The 13743-nt window shown below is 43.7% G+C and overlaps 1 protein-coding gene and 1 long non-coding RNA gene across 7 annotated transcripts in view; one reads left to right on the plus strand and one right to left on the minus strand.

The window, feature by feature from the left end:
* Positions 1-13743, plus strand: part of stk32a (serine/threonine kinase 32A) — a 45270-nt gene that overhangs the window by 7409 nt on the left and 24118 nt on the right. For 4 of the 5 annotated variants that reach the window (XM_058088238.2, XM_058088240.2, XM_058088241.2 and 1 more), the window contains 2 exons: positions 2578-2633; positions 4997-5148. In XM_058088238.2, coding sequence (XP_057944221.2) covers positions 2578-2633; positions 4997-5148 — 208 coding nt within the window. Of the gene's footprint in view, positions 1-2576; positions 2634-4996; positions 5149-13743 lie in introns of all 5 variants that reach the window. The other variant, XM_078787539.1, reaches the window with a different exon arrangement.
* The window catches only part of LOC131138895 (uncharacterized), a 34808-nt gene continuing 21926 nt past the window's right edge, over positions 862-13743 (minus strand). The window contains exons 5-6 of one of the 2 annotated variants that reach the window (XR_013625142.1): positions 1797-1892; positions 862-1003 (exon numbers count right to left, since the gene is read on the minus strand). This is a non-coding gene — a long non-coding RNA (uncharacterized LOC131138895). Of the gene's footprint in view, positions 1004-1537; positions 1893-13743 lie in introns of those variants that run through there. The other variant, XR_009132160.2, reaches the window with a different exon arrangement.

A 13743-nucleotide genomic window follows, 5' to 3' on the forward strand; every position in this document is an offset into this window, starting at 1 on the left:
GGTCTAGTAGACGCTAGTGTCCCCAATTAATCGCAGGGTGTCCATTTAAATAAATAAACATCATACTGCAAATAGATATGCCTGATATTTTCCCTTTAGAAAAAAAATCATTAGGCTGTAATTACCTTCACTGTCACACCTGATACCACCATGCGTCACAGTGGAGGTCCTCACCACAACCAAGGCCGCCTGGTGAAAAGCTGAGAACAACACTGTAGTTCTGTAGCAAAGTGAAGAGCATCAGGTATTAAAAAAAACTATAAAGGTGAACAGAAGGCTTTTAAAGTGGATTGTCATTGTCTTGTCGTATATGCCAGAAGAAAAGATCTATATAAATGCAATGTAGTATTGCTGCCACTGTGTTAAATTCCCAAGCAGAACTTGTAGTAATTCTACGTTTGATCAAAGTTATTTAAAATTTGTCAGATTAAATACTGCATATCAAATCATGTAATAGTAGAGTCTATTTTGGATGATTTTGCGTCACTACGGAATGGGTGTTGGACAGTTTACGGTGAAGCCACAGTGTGTGACAGTGAACCATGTCAGGACATGTTGATCTCCCATGAGAGTCATTTGTGTATCAAAGGCGTCCCTTATGTGCTCCAAAGGTTTTCCACCTTGTGTAACCAGGCGACTGTGCTTAAAGCGGCTGTTTACTGCTGATTGTTTTATTCGCCTTAGTTCGCCACATGGACCCATGGGTTCTTTGTTATTGGGGTTATCAGAGCAACAACGTGAGAGTGAAATACACTTAATTACCTTTAAACATTTATCTTGAGCAAATTTTTTTTTATTATTGAACAGGAAAAATCTGGTCAAAAATTGTAATTGTATAATCATTGAATTGAAAAATGTACAGTTAATCCATGTGATCGATATCAGTGTCAGCCAATCTCACTCATGGATGATCAGTATCGGAATCGGCAGCATAAATCCCTGATCGGAGCATTTCAGTACAGGTTATATCTGGGCAGTTGAATCTGAGCATTTTCACATGGACCTGGATGAGAATGGAAACAAGAAGTTAAAAATCAAGCGAGTCCAATTGCTCTGATTCAACACTTAGTAGATAAGTTTAATAAAAAGAAGGACCACTTCTGTAGACCACTCCCCTGCCGGGACCAGTAGATCGAATTGGGCATTAAACAGTCCCATAATACTGTTTAATTTCCCCAAACAATGCAATATGATCTTTGGCTTTAAGCCTCGCTCTTATCCAGTAGATGGTTAGCCATATAGCTGTGTGTCCGACACTGGATGCCTTCCTGCTCAAGCTTCACCAGGTCAACAATGAACATGGCATGCACCTCATAGTGGCATAGCAAATGAATAGCACAGACACCAGGTGCATTCAAGGACATCAGGTCTGATATAGATGACACTGCATTGTTGTTCCTGTCATTAAAAGCATCTTTGAGTTGCTTTTGTTCAGTTTATCCTTACAGAAGGCAGTTCTTAATATATAGAGGATCTTTGACTTGCACTTTTGCAGTAGGTCATTATAAACATGTGAAGTCATGTGACTTTATGACTTTTTGTATGATGTTCTGACTGCAATCTTTTTTTTTTAGCGTGCATGATGAAATACTACAGTGAGGATTACACCAGCACAAAGAAAAAAAAACTTTGTCACATCCTAAAACAGCCGTTGGCAGATAGACTCATTCAGACTTTTCAAACGAGATTAGCATGTGTCAATCAAATACTAATTGATGAGCAGTTTGATGGGTGCAGGGCTGTCAATGTGTCAATTCCAGTCATGTACAGATTGCAGTCATTACACGCTCTCTTACTCATGTGTCCATCATTTCACACACAGCATTAAACCATCTTGCCGGAACACGACGACGGCCCCGCACCTTTTTTCATTTGGAGGAGCTCAGCTGTCTCTGTAAAAAATAAAAAATGAAAAGCCATCAAGCACAGAATATCTAAGCGGCTCAGCGGGGCAATGATAATGTTGATATGCATTGTGTGTCGCTCTCTGTTGTGATGTAAACAGAATAATGTGTGTGTGTGTGCACATGCTCCATTGTAAATCAGGCCGTGTATGGTTCCTATCGCAGTTGAGTTGAGTACGCACTGAAACGCAGATTGGAAGGAAGTGCCGGTGACTAACAGAGCACAATATTAACTGTCAAATCCAATAGATGTGTGTGTAGATCTCAAGACTGAGAGGGGTGAAGTCCATGTGTCTCGTGTACATTTTAACCAGTTGTGTAGGTGTGGGGTGTGTGTATAGTGTAAGTGAATGGTCAAATGAGTACATTGAGTGTCGAGCAGCAGTTCAAACCCCAGGAGAGCTGCAAAGAAGGGGGGGGGGCCTTTCCTCTTTGTCATGGTAACCAGACACAAACAGCACATCCGGTTTCAAATGGCAACGCTCAGTGCTGGTTAATGGATGAGAGTGAAGTGTGTGTGTGTGTGTGAGAAAGACAGACAAAAAAAACAACATAATATATATTCTGATGAGTCAACAGAGCATTCCATAACAATTTGTGTGCAAAAATTCTCAACCTATTAGTCTTATATTTCATTAAATTAACTCCTGTCATATTCTTTTTGTCCTCACAGTCAATTTCGACCACTTCCAGATCCTCAGAGCAATCGGAAAAGGAAGTTTCGGAAAGGTAGGCCTATAATTTTTCCACATATCGAGATAAGAACAAAAGAAGCTGCATGGTCCCAATACAACAAACTGACCAAACAGACGATTTCAACCCATTTAGAGTATTTGTTCACATTTAAAATGGCATTTTCTCAATTTAAAATAACATACATAGATATAATATACAAAAAATGTGAAGGGAAATATTACCATAACTGCTTTTTCACACAGTGACAAATCCTGGAATAAGATAAGTACAAATATGACTTCAGACAGCAGCACTTGGTGTGATATATAAAATTGTTATCCTGATATGTAATGTTAGAATATAGTCAGTATGAGTAAAGGTATCAGTATTTGTAATCTGTTCAATCGTAATGATAATATTCGGAACTACAAGGTGAAAAAATGTACAATGGTTCTTAAAGTTTATCACAAGTTTTCCTATTTCAGATGCAGCTTTCAGCACCCACTGCCACATACATTTGCTACATTGAGCCATCGTTTAACAAGCCAAAGCCAGAGCTAGCGAAAACACATCATTCATTTTGTCATGAACGATATTGGCGTCACTTCAGTGTTATTGTATACAATCTAGAGTTGGCACTTCTTTTTTTAATTGGAGCTGTGTCGTGTATAGGGTAATAATTCACATTAGCATTTAACACGCATGCAATGACTTGCAGCAATGCAGAGAGCGGCTATACACCGCATCAACATTCTGTCTGACAACAGATAAGCAGTCTAATCACAGTACATGGCAAGCTGCTCAATGGGGGGAGTGATGTGATCAGGGTCTGGCTGATTAACTGTGCCAGATGCTCTAAAGAACACTCTCTTAGATAGCAGTAATCACCGGCTTATTGGTGCTGGTAGCACGATCGGACCGTGAATGAATATGAGGTATCTATACGCAGATGGTAATCAGGAAGAATAGGTCTGAATTTCTTTGGGAGAAAGTGTTTCACAGCACCTGTTGGAATGAATGTATACATTTCTTTGATTCTCAGGAAAAAGTCTTAGTCAGCTCAACCTCGGTTTTCATACTCCCAGTTTTTGTGGGATCTCATTTTGATGGAAAATCATCGGAAAAAAGTTTTTGGTGCAAATAAAATTAATAACTTTGCCTTTTTTTGCCCTTACCTGAGTTTATAAATATGTCATAATTAGGGCTGTCAAATGATGAAAACCATTAATCAGATTAATCGTAGTTTTAAATTGATTAATCACAATAAATTATCATGGCGACTCTAAATTTTTCATAGCTATGAATGTGAGTCTGAAAATCTATTTACTTACTAACACTAATTTCTGTGGCTGCACGGTGTACAAGTGGTTCGCAATTATTTTCGAGTTGGTACACTATAGACAGATTCCGGTCATGTAATGTTAATGGAACGCACACAGAATGATGAACAACTCAGTTTTTGTCTCCTTTCTTTTTCCAAATAAACAATGTGCACCGTGCTGTGATGTTCAAGTACACTGCGTATTTCAGTGTTATGTGTGTTTTTTATTATGGCAGAAAAATAACCCAACTTGACGTGAAACAAAGGCCACATCTGTTACAATAGGATTGTAATGTTAAGGTACGAAGCGTTGCAAGACAACGTTTTAACGGAGACCCATAACAAATAGTGAGCCAGGCCAATGTGTGTAATGATGATTGTACCTGCTGCCGAGGTCTACAATAAAGTTCAATTGAGCAAGTATACAACTCCAACCAACCACTCTTCGGAGTTTACTTTGTAATGGACTAGATCAGGGGTCGACAACCTTTACTACCCCTCGCCCACCTGCTGCAAACAGCTTATAAACCTTTAAAATGTTTAATCCTTCTTAATAACAGACTACAACAAACATAAGTGCAGTGCGAATGTGTTGTCGTGATAATACATTTGTTAAATCTCGCTACCCGACATCTCAAGAAATGTGCAGCAGTGACTCGACAGCCATCTCTGTCACGTCTCAACGAACGCACAAACGGCGCATCCTCCTCCGGTCCTTGCACTCATCCAATCACCAGTCTGAAAACAGCCAGGATGCATTCACGGTCTTACAGAAAATCTGATATTTGTGTGTTTAAAAAAATATTCAAGCATTAAAAAAAAAGGAAGAGTCACATTGCCAAACACTGGCAATGTGGCTCTTCCGTCCCCATCCACTCATCACCAATAAAAGTGAATTTAAACACATTTAAAAGTAAATAGGTTCTTTGTTCATATTTGAAATTGCTTCAGTTTTCTCTAATTTCATGACAAAAACCAAGATTCCGCTGTTTTTGGGTCAATGCATCAACCGTGGTTGTCACACATTTTGAATGATTTATCGATTCCATCACGTCAGCACAGAATTTGGACTCATCACTGAAAACGTTCTTCTCAGGTATGCATTGTGCAGAAGAAAGACACCAAGAAGATGTACGCCATGAAGTACATGAACAAGCTGAAATGCGTGGAGCGCAACGAAGTGAGGAACGTCTTGAAAGAACTTCAGATCATGCAGAACTTGGAGCACCCTTTCCTGGTCAACATCTGGTTGGTCTGCCTTTTCCTTGTGTTGATGTTTTGCGTCTTACATCTGAATCAGTAAATTGAGAATCAGAGAATTGGAAGAAAAAGTCTTTTGTGGTAAATTGTGAAGCAATATTTGAATGTTTCAACACTGCATTGTTGTAGTGATGCTGTCCGTGACTTGAGTGAAAGCATGCGGAAAATAGAGAATCTGCCATTAAAAGAAGGCAGTTCCCTTCGTCTAGGACTGAGTCATGCGCAGGAAGGACGAACACCCACAACCCTGCGTTCACGTCATCCTTTGAAGTCGCTAAAAAGAAAAATGTGGTTCGCTTGCTGATCTCGAGCTTCACATTTTTTGCATCCCATTTGCTTCACTGAATGCAAGGAAACGCTCCCCCTCTCATCGCAGTCTTATTGAAATCATCAAGATGAGTCATCGGCGACTTTGAAGCAATGAGCATTGAGCACCTGGAATCCCAACATGGAGGTGCTTGACATGTATGCCTTGTTACATTTCTCTGTCTAAAAGGCATCATTAATTCTTGATAAGCACACCTACTCTGCCATCAAACAGAAAGGCAGAGGAGGGAAGAACTGGCATGGCTGAGTAAAAATGAATAACCACCCTAATCCCATGCTGTCTTTTTGCACCATATGAGCACACTTAGTTTTTATTTATTGCTGTTTTGGGTTGGGAAAAACACAATAACCCTTAAATTATTTGCTAGTCCTCATATTTTTTAACAACATTGCACTCGTCTGGCAAAAGCCATAAACAAGCAGAGACGAACGCACAGCAAAAACAGACAATAGGGATAGAAAAGGATAGCAAAAGCGTAAAAAGAGACATGTGAACTGCAACAGACAATGACAGCACTTTGTGGCATGCCGCATCGGGCATTTAAAAACTAGCTGGAAGTAAATTCTTTTGGCAGTATAAACTCCTCCCAAGGGAGGAGTGCTTTCCTCTGGAGATGTGCTTGGGTCAGCGCCTTGCCCGCTCGCCCACTCTCTGTGTTGTGTTGAGCTGGCACATGTTTGTCCTGAGTTAAGCACTCAAGGTTAAAGAGAGAGAAAATACCTGCAGCCGAATCAACTGGACAGAACAGAACTGCTGTATAGAGTTCATCTTCATTTAAAACAGAAAACGCTTGTTTTTTATCCATTAAGGCAACATCTACAGCATTACGTCCTCATTTTTCAAACATTTTTGGTGTTAAATTCCAAGTCCATTTCTAGATTTTCTTGAGTTTAATTTCACACTTCAACTATTTACAAGAGCTGGTCAGGTTAGGTAGATGACCTGTGAATAGCATCATCATAAGTATGTCACATAGGTATAAAAAAAATAGAATTTGCATAATATTTGTACCAGTGATATGAAAGACATGCATTTTTAGAATCATAATCATCATAAGAATGGTCAAATAGTCATCTATTCATATTTTCCATTCCATTCCATCCATTCCATTTTCCTCCGCTTATCCGGGTCCGGGTCGCGGGGGCAGCAGTCTTAGAAGGGAAGCCCAGACTTCCCGGTCCCCGGCCACCTCGTCCAGCTCCACCGGGAGGACACCAAGGCGTTCCCAGGCCAGCTGTGAGACATAGTCCCTCCAGCGTGCCCTAGGTCTGCCCCGGGGCCTTTTCCCGGCTAGGCATGACCGGAACACCTCGCCAGGGAGGCGTCCGAGAGGCATCCGGACTAGATGCCCGAGCCACCTCAACTGACTCCTCTCGATGTGAAGGAGAAGCGGCTCTACTCTGAGCCCCTCCCGGATGGCTGAGCTCCTCACCCTATCTCTTACCCTACGGAGGAAACTCATTTCAGCCGCCTGTATCCGCGATCTCATTCTTTCGGTCATGACCCAAAGCTCATGACCATAGGTGAGGGTGGGAACATAGATCGACCGGTAAATTGAGAGCTTTGCCCTCCGGCTCAGCTCTCTTTTCACCACGACGGTCCGGTACAGCGACCGCATTACTGCCGAGGCTGCACCGATCCGTCTGTCGACCTCACGCTCCCACTTTCCCTCACTCGTGAACAAGACCCCGAGATACTTAAACTCCTCCACCTGGGGCAGGACCTCATTCCCAACCTGGAGGGAGCACTCCACCCTTTTCCGACTGAGAACCATGGCCTCTGATTTGGAGGTACTGAGTCTCATCCCAGAAGCTTCACACTCCGATGCAAACCGTTCCAGTAAACGCTGAAGGTCGCAGCCCGAAGAGGCCATAAGAACCACATCATCTGCAAATAGCAGAGATGAGATTCTAAGGCCCCCGAACTGGACTCCCTCAACACCTTGGCTGCGCCTAGAAATTCTGTCCATGAAAATTGTGAACAGAATCGGTGACAAAGGGCAGCCTTGGCGGAGGCCAACGTTTACCGGAAACAGGCTCAACTTACTACTGGCAATGCGAACCAGACTCCTGCCCCGTTTGTACAAGGACCGGATAGCACGTAGTAGCGCGCCACCAATCCCGTACTCCTGGAGCACCCCCCAAAGGACGCCGCGAGGGACACGGTCAAATGCCTTTTCCAGGTCCACAAAGCACATGTAGACTGGTTGGGCAAACTCCCATGCACCCTCAAGCACCCTCGTGAGGGTGTAGAGCTGGTCCACTGTTCCACCACCAGGACGAAAACCGCATTGGACCTCCTGTATCAGAGGTTCGGCCAACGGTCGTACCCTTCTCTCCAGCACCCTGGAATAGACTTTCCCAGGGAGGCTGAGGAGTGTGATCCCCCTGTAGTTGGAACACACCCTCCGGTCACCCTTCTTAAAAAGGGGGACCACCACCCCAGTCTGCCAATCCAAAGGTACTGTTCCCGACTTCCACGCAATGTTGAAGAGACGTGTCAGCCAAGACAGTCCCTCAACATCCAGAGCCTTGAGGAATTCTGGGCGGAGCTTTGCCACTGAGGAGCGTCTTAACGACCCCAGATACCTCAGCCACAGTGATGGCACTGTCCACGTATGTGTCCTCAGACTCTGCTTCCTCTATGGGAGGTATGTCAGTGGGATTGAGAGGGGCCTCAAAGTATTCCTTCCACCGTCCGACTACATCCCCAGTCGAGGTCAGCAGGCCCCCGTCTCCACTGTAAACAGTGTGGACTGGGCACTGCTTCCCTTTTCTGAGGCGCCGGATGGTTTGCCAGAACCTCTTCGAGGCCGACCGAAAGTCATGCTCCATGGCCTCACCGAATTCCTCCCACACCCGAGTTTTTGCCTCGACAACCACCGAAGCCGCAAACCGTTTGGCCTGACGGTACCTGTCAGCTGCTTCCGGAGTCCCACAAGCCATCAAGGCTTGATAGGACTCCTTCTTCAGCTTGACGGCTGCCCTGACCTCTGGTGTCCACCATCAGGTTCGGGGCCTGCCGCCGCAACTGGCACCGACCGCCTTGCGGCCGCAGCTCCAGTCAGCTGCCTCAGCAATGGAGGCACGGAATATGGCCCATTCGGACTCAATATCCCGGTCCTCCCCCGGGATGCAGGTGAAGCTCTGCCCGAGGTGAGAGTTGAAGACTCGACGAACGGGAGACTCTGCCAGACATTCCCAGCACACCCTCACTACTCGTTTGGGCCTACCAGGTCTGTCCAGCATCCTCCCCCGCCATCTAATCCAACTCACCACCAGGTGGTGATCAGTTGACAGCTCAGCCCCTCTCTTCACCCGTGTGTCCAGAACATGTGGACGCAGGTCTGATGATACGACTACAAAGTCGATCATAGACCTGCGGCCTCGGGTGTCCTGGTGCCAAGTGCACTTCTGGACATCCCTATGTTCGAACATGGTGTTAGTTATGGACAAACTGTGGTTCGCACAGAAGTCCAATAACATCACACCGCACGGGTTCAGATCAGGGAGGCCGTTCCTCCCAATCACGCCCCTCCAGGTCACACTGTCATTGCCCACATGGGCGTTGAAGTCTCCCAGTAGAACGACGGAGTCACCAGCTGGGGTGCTCTCCAGCACCCCTCTGATGGACTCCAAGAAGGCCGGGTACTCCGAACTGCCATTTGGTGCGTACACACAAATGACAGTCAGGACCCTTTCCCCAGCCCGAAGGCGTAGGGAAATGACCCTCTCGTTCACCGGGGCTGACTCCAACACAGAGGCACCAAGCCGGGGGGCTATTAATAAGCCCACACCAGCTCGCCGCCTCTCCCCTGCAGCAACTCCAGAGTAGAACAAGGTCCAGCCCCTCTCGAGAAGTTTGGTTCCGGAACCCAAACTGTGGGTCGAGGTGAGTCTGACTATGTCTAGTCTGAATGTCTCAACCTCTCGCACAAGTTCAGGTTCCTTCCCCACCAGCGAAGTGACATTCCATGTCCCAAGAACCAGATTTGGCCGCCGAAGACCAGGTCGCCTACGCACCCGCCCTTGACCGCCACCCAACACACATTGCACCGGACCCTTATGCTTGCCCCCGTAGGTGGTGGGTCTACGAGGGGGAGATCCCGTGTGGCTTCTTCGGGCTGGGCCCGGCCGGGCTCCACGGGTGAAGGCCCGACCTTCATATTTTTAAACAATATATCCTCAAAGAATCTAAATTTGACCAAATACAACCCTCACTTTGTTGTTGGTTGAATTGTTAAGACACACAAAATCATACATTCCATGTTAATCTTAAAAATGAGAATAATAATCTCTTGTTTAACAGGTTCCAGACACAACCGTGATAAGTGCATTTCCGCAAACTAACATTCATTATAGAAAACCTGACCGTCTAAATATGGTTTTCAACGTTATTAGAGACCGCGAGGTGTAAAGTAACACCCCTGTAGTCACCGTTACACTTGTATTACCCAATATAGCAGACATAATAGGAGTAAATAAGCCATGTAAGACGTAAATAAGAGTGTAGACCAGTGTACAATATTACTTATCCTTGACAGCACATTTGAATAAATCTTCTGAATGCCATTTTTATGCTTGAAATAATCAGTAAAAATTGCTTCAATATGCACATTTTTAAACTAATATTAGGCCATATTCAGCCATGAAACAGCGTGATTTATTAATATATTTTTCTAACACTGTGATAGAGTGAAGCTACAAAATTTGAAGTGGCGAGGGACGATTTACAGCTGAAAGCTGAAAACTGCTGTTCTATTCACGATGATTTGGAGCGCATGTGCATTATGTTTGCTTCAAACGTGACATTGCCAACTAATGGCATGTACTATATTAGAGCTTTTTCAGTCATATTTGCAGGTCAAATGGTCTGGTTTTCTTTGTGAAACTTCAGAACAATTCAAAGAAAAACCTGTTTTTGTGCTTTTGTAAAACATTTCATTCTCACGCATATTAAGCCGAACCTTGCTGACAAATATGAGCTTTTGTAATGACATTGCGTAATAATAGCAGGACGTGCTATTCACTGAAATTTAAAAGCAAAAATTGCTTCAGGGGGGCCGTTAAGTTCACTTTTGTATCAGCAAGTCTTTCAGCATTTTTTCCTTTTAATGCAGACTTTTTTTTTAATCTTCATTCATGCACGGTACAGTGCTTCATAAAAGCATTGACATTCGGTCCCTTAAAACATCCAGAAATACATCTTATATGTACAGAACTGAATTTTAAATCTGTCACAATTGTACTCATCACCTACAACGATACAAACAAATATTTACTGTATATGATTTGCAGAGGTTCCTTGCTCATGTTCAAAAAAACGGCATCGATTTTTTTGGGGGGCATTTCTGCACATCTCCTGAATATGTGAGCCCAGGCAGAAGGTGACATAGACGGACGGTAGCAGTCGGTCAAGAGGAGGTGTTAGGTGATGGGGTGTGAGGACCGGCTGACAGCACACGACCCACACATCAGGCTGACTAGCAGACAGCTGTGTCCCTTCAACAAGGGGCTTGTTTGGAAGGTTGTTTGGAATCAGTCAGTCCATGACGCTTGAAAAACTTTGAGTAATTGCCCATTTTGACATCTGCCTTTTGAAAAACCTGCCTTTAGAAATGACCACAAGAACCTGGATGGATCTCATCTGTGCTGTGTAAGATGGACAGAGCTGTAAAGTTATCATGTCGTTGCTTGTCTTGCTGACTCATGTGTAGATGTCAATGCAGTTATTGATCACTGCCTCCAGTACAATCTTGACTACACATAATATTAGTGCTGATACCCAATAAAGTGTCATGTATGCTCTATGGGCCGTTTGCAGCCCGAGGCTTGTCGACTATTGGCCCGGAGTATATATATTATATTATATATATTATTTTGGAAATAAAAGTCTGCTGTTTGCCGCCTCCATGTTATGTGTAAAAGGTCTGAGGCTGGATTGGGGAGCCCTTGAAGAAGCTTATGTATGGCGGCTTGGAATTTGGTGCTGTTTTGAATACACAAAATGTCCAGGTTCACTTAGTTCCCCATAAAAATCTGTGTCTCTGTTCTGTATAGCTGGAACCATCATGGAAAAATGGCAAAATGCTGTTTTTTTTTTTTATAGGCAGGGTAAAGTGTGCATCAGGACGATGAGATCACCCCATCTCAGGTTTTAGATTTTTGCAAGTTTTGTGATTCCTGATTTAATTCCTTCTAAACTAAATAGACAGTAATGTAGTGATAAAGTGTATTGTGTTCTACAGTTTTTCTATTCCATTTGAGTGGAGAAACAGAGTCCCTTGTAAGGACATTAGCCTGTCAGCCCCTGTGGGTTCTGGAGACTTCCATTACAGAAGTGGCCTGCGGTGCCTCTCTAAAAGCTCCATGCAGCATGCGCTCCCTTAGGATTGGCCGCCTGCAGGCCACAAAGCGGTCACATTCAAACACATGTGAATCAGAGCGCTGAAAGAGACAGAAGAACAGGGACGGTTCCAGGAAAACAAAACTAGCTTAGTACCAGACAGAGTGCTTATCCGCCATACCGACTGATGTTCTGTACACACAAAGGCAACAAGCAACAGCTGCTAATGGATGTTCAAGAACATGTTTTAGCCTAGATAGATGCGACTGGGCGACTAAGTAGTGCCACTGTAGAAAATCATGACCAATGCTTTGCTGTTCATCACAATCAATTCCTAGAAAGGACAGGGAAACAGAAACAGGATGTTGTTTTCTACTCAAAGTAGCAGTTTTACATGGAAGTGTTTACATTGCATTGAGGTACTGCTTGTCTGTATTTTTTACAAACACAATATTGTACACTTGTGTTTTTTAATTGCCTTGTCTTCGTAGCTACCATATTGACCTTAGTTAGTTACCTTGAATACACATGGTAAAAATGTTGGGATTTACACTTGAAGAAATGGGTGACTCTCATTAATAGTGAAATAGGCTGTTCATCAGCTGATCAAAACATCACACATGGCAACCTTTAAAAGCTGGAATCTTGGCAAAAAAAAAAAACATGATATCATGTTTGTGAACTGCTCCACAGTTTGCCTGATTGTTGCTTGCTTCATTGATCCCTATTATCTTTTAATATGGCATTAAAACAACATTTACTGGTTTGCATGTATTAATCCCTAGACCCCCAAAATATACAGTGCATCCGGAAAGTATTCACAGCGCTTCACTTTTTCTACATTTTGTCATGTTACAGCCTCATTCCAAACTGAATTAAATTAATCTCTTACCTCAAAATTCTACACAAAATACTCCATTATGACAATGTGAAAAAAGGTTTTTTTGACATGTTTTGAATTTATTAAAAATAGAAAACAACAAAATCACATTTACATAAGTATTCACAGCCTTTGCCATGAAGCTCAAAATTGAGCTCAGGTGCATCTTTTTTCCACTGATCATCCTTGAGATCTTTCTACAGCTTAATTGGAGTCCACCTGCAGTAAATTCAGTTGATTGGACATGATTTGGAAATATAATAACTGTCTATATAAGGTCCCACAGTTGACTGTGCATGTCAGAGCACAAACACCAAGCATGAAGTCAAAAGAACTGTCTGTAGACCTGCGAGACAGGATTGTCTTGAGGCACAAATCTGGGGAAGGGTACAGAAAAATTTCTGCTGCTTTGAAGGTCCCAATGAGCACAGTGGCCTCCATTATTCGTAAATGGAAGACGTTTGGAACCACCAGGACTCTTCCTAGAGCTGGCCGGCCTTCTAAACTGAGCGGTCGGGGAAGAAGAGCCTTAGTCAGGGAGGTGACCAAGGCCCCGATGGTCACTCTGTCAGAGCTCCAGCGTTCCTCTGTGGAGAGAGGAGAGCCTTCCAGAAGGACAACCATCTCTGCAGCAATCCACCAATCAGGCCTGTATGGTAGAGTGGCCAGACGAAAGCCACTCCTTAGTAAAAGGAACATGGCAGCCCGTCTGGAATTTGCCAAAAAGCACCTGAATGACTCTCAGACCATGAGAAACAAAATTCTCTGGTCTGATGAGACAAAGATTGAACTCTTTGGTGTGAATGCCAGGCGCCATGTTTGGAGGAAACCAGGCACTGCTCATCACCAGGCCAATACCATCCCTACAGTGAAGCATGGTGGTGGCAGCATCATGCTGTGGGGATGTTTTTCAGCAGCAGGAACTGGCAGACTAGTCAGGATAGAAGGAAAAATGAATGCAGTAATATATAGAGATATCCTGGATGAAAACCTGCTCCAGAGCGCTCTTGACCTCAGTAGACTGGTCATG

This window comes from Doryrhamphus excisus, linkage group LG21 (genome assembly GCF_037039965.1).
Source record: "Doryrhamphus excisus strain RoL-2023G ecotype Guam linkage group LG21, RoL_Dexc_Guam_v1.1, whole genome shotgun sequence".
Taxonomy (NCBI): domain Eukaryota; kingdom Metazoa; phylum Chordata; class Actinopteri; order Syngnathiformes; family Syngnathidae; genus Doryrhamphus; species Doryrhamphus excisus.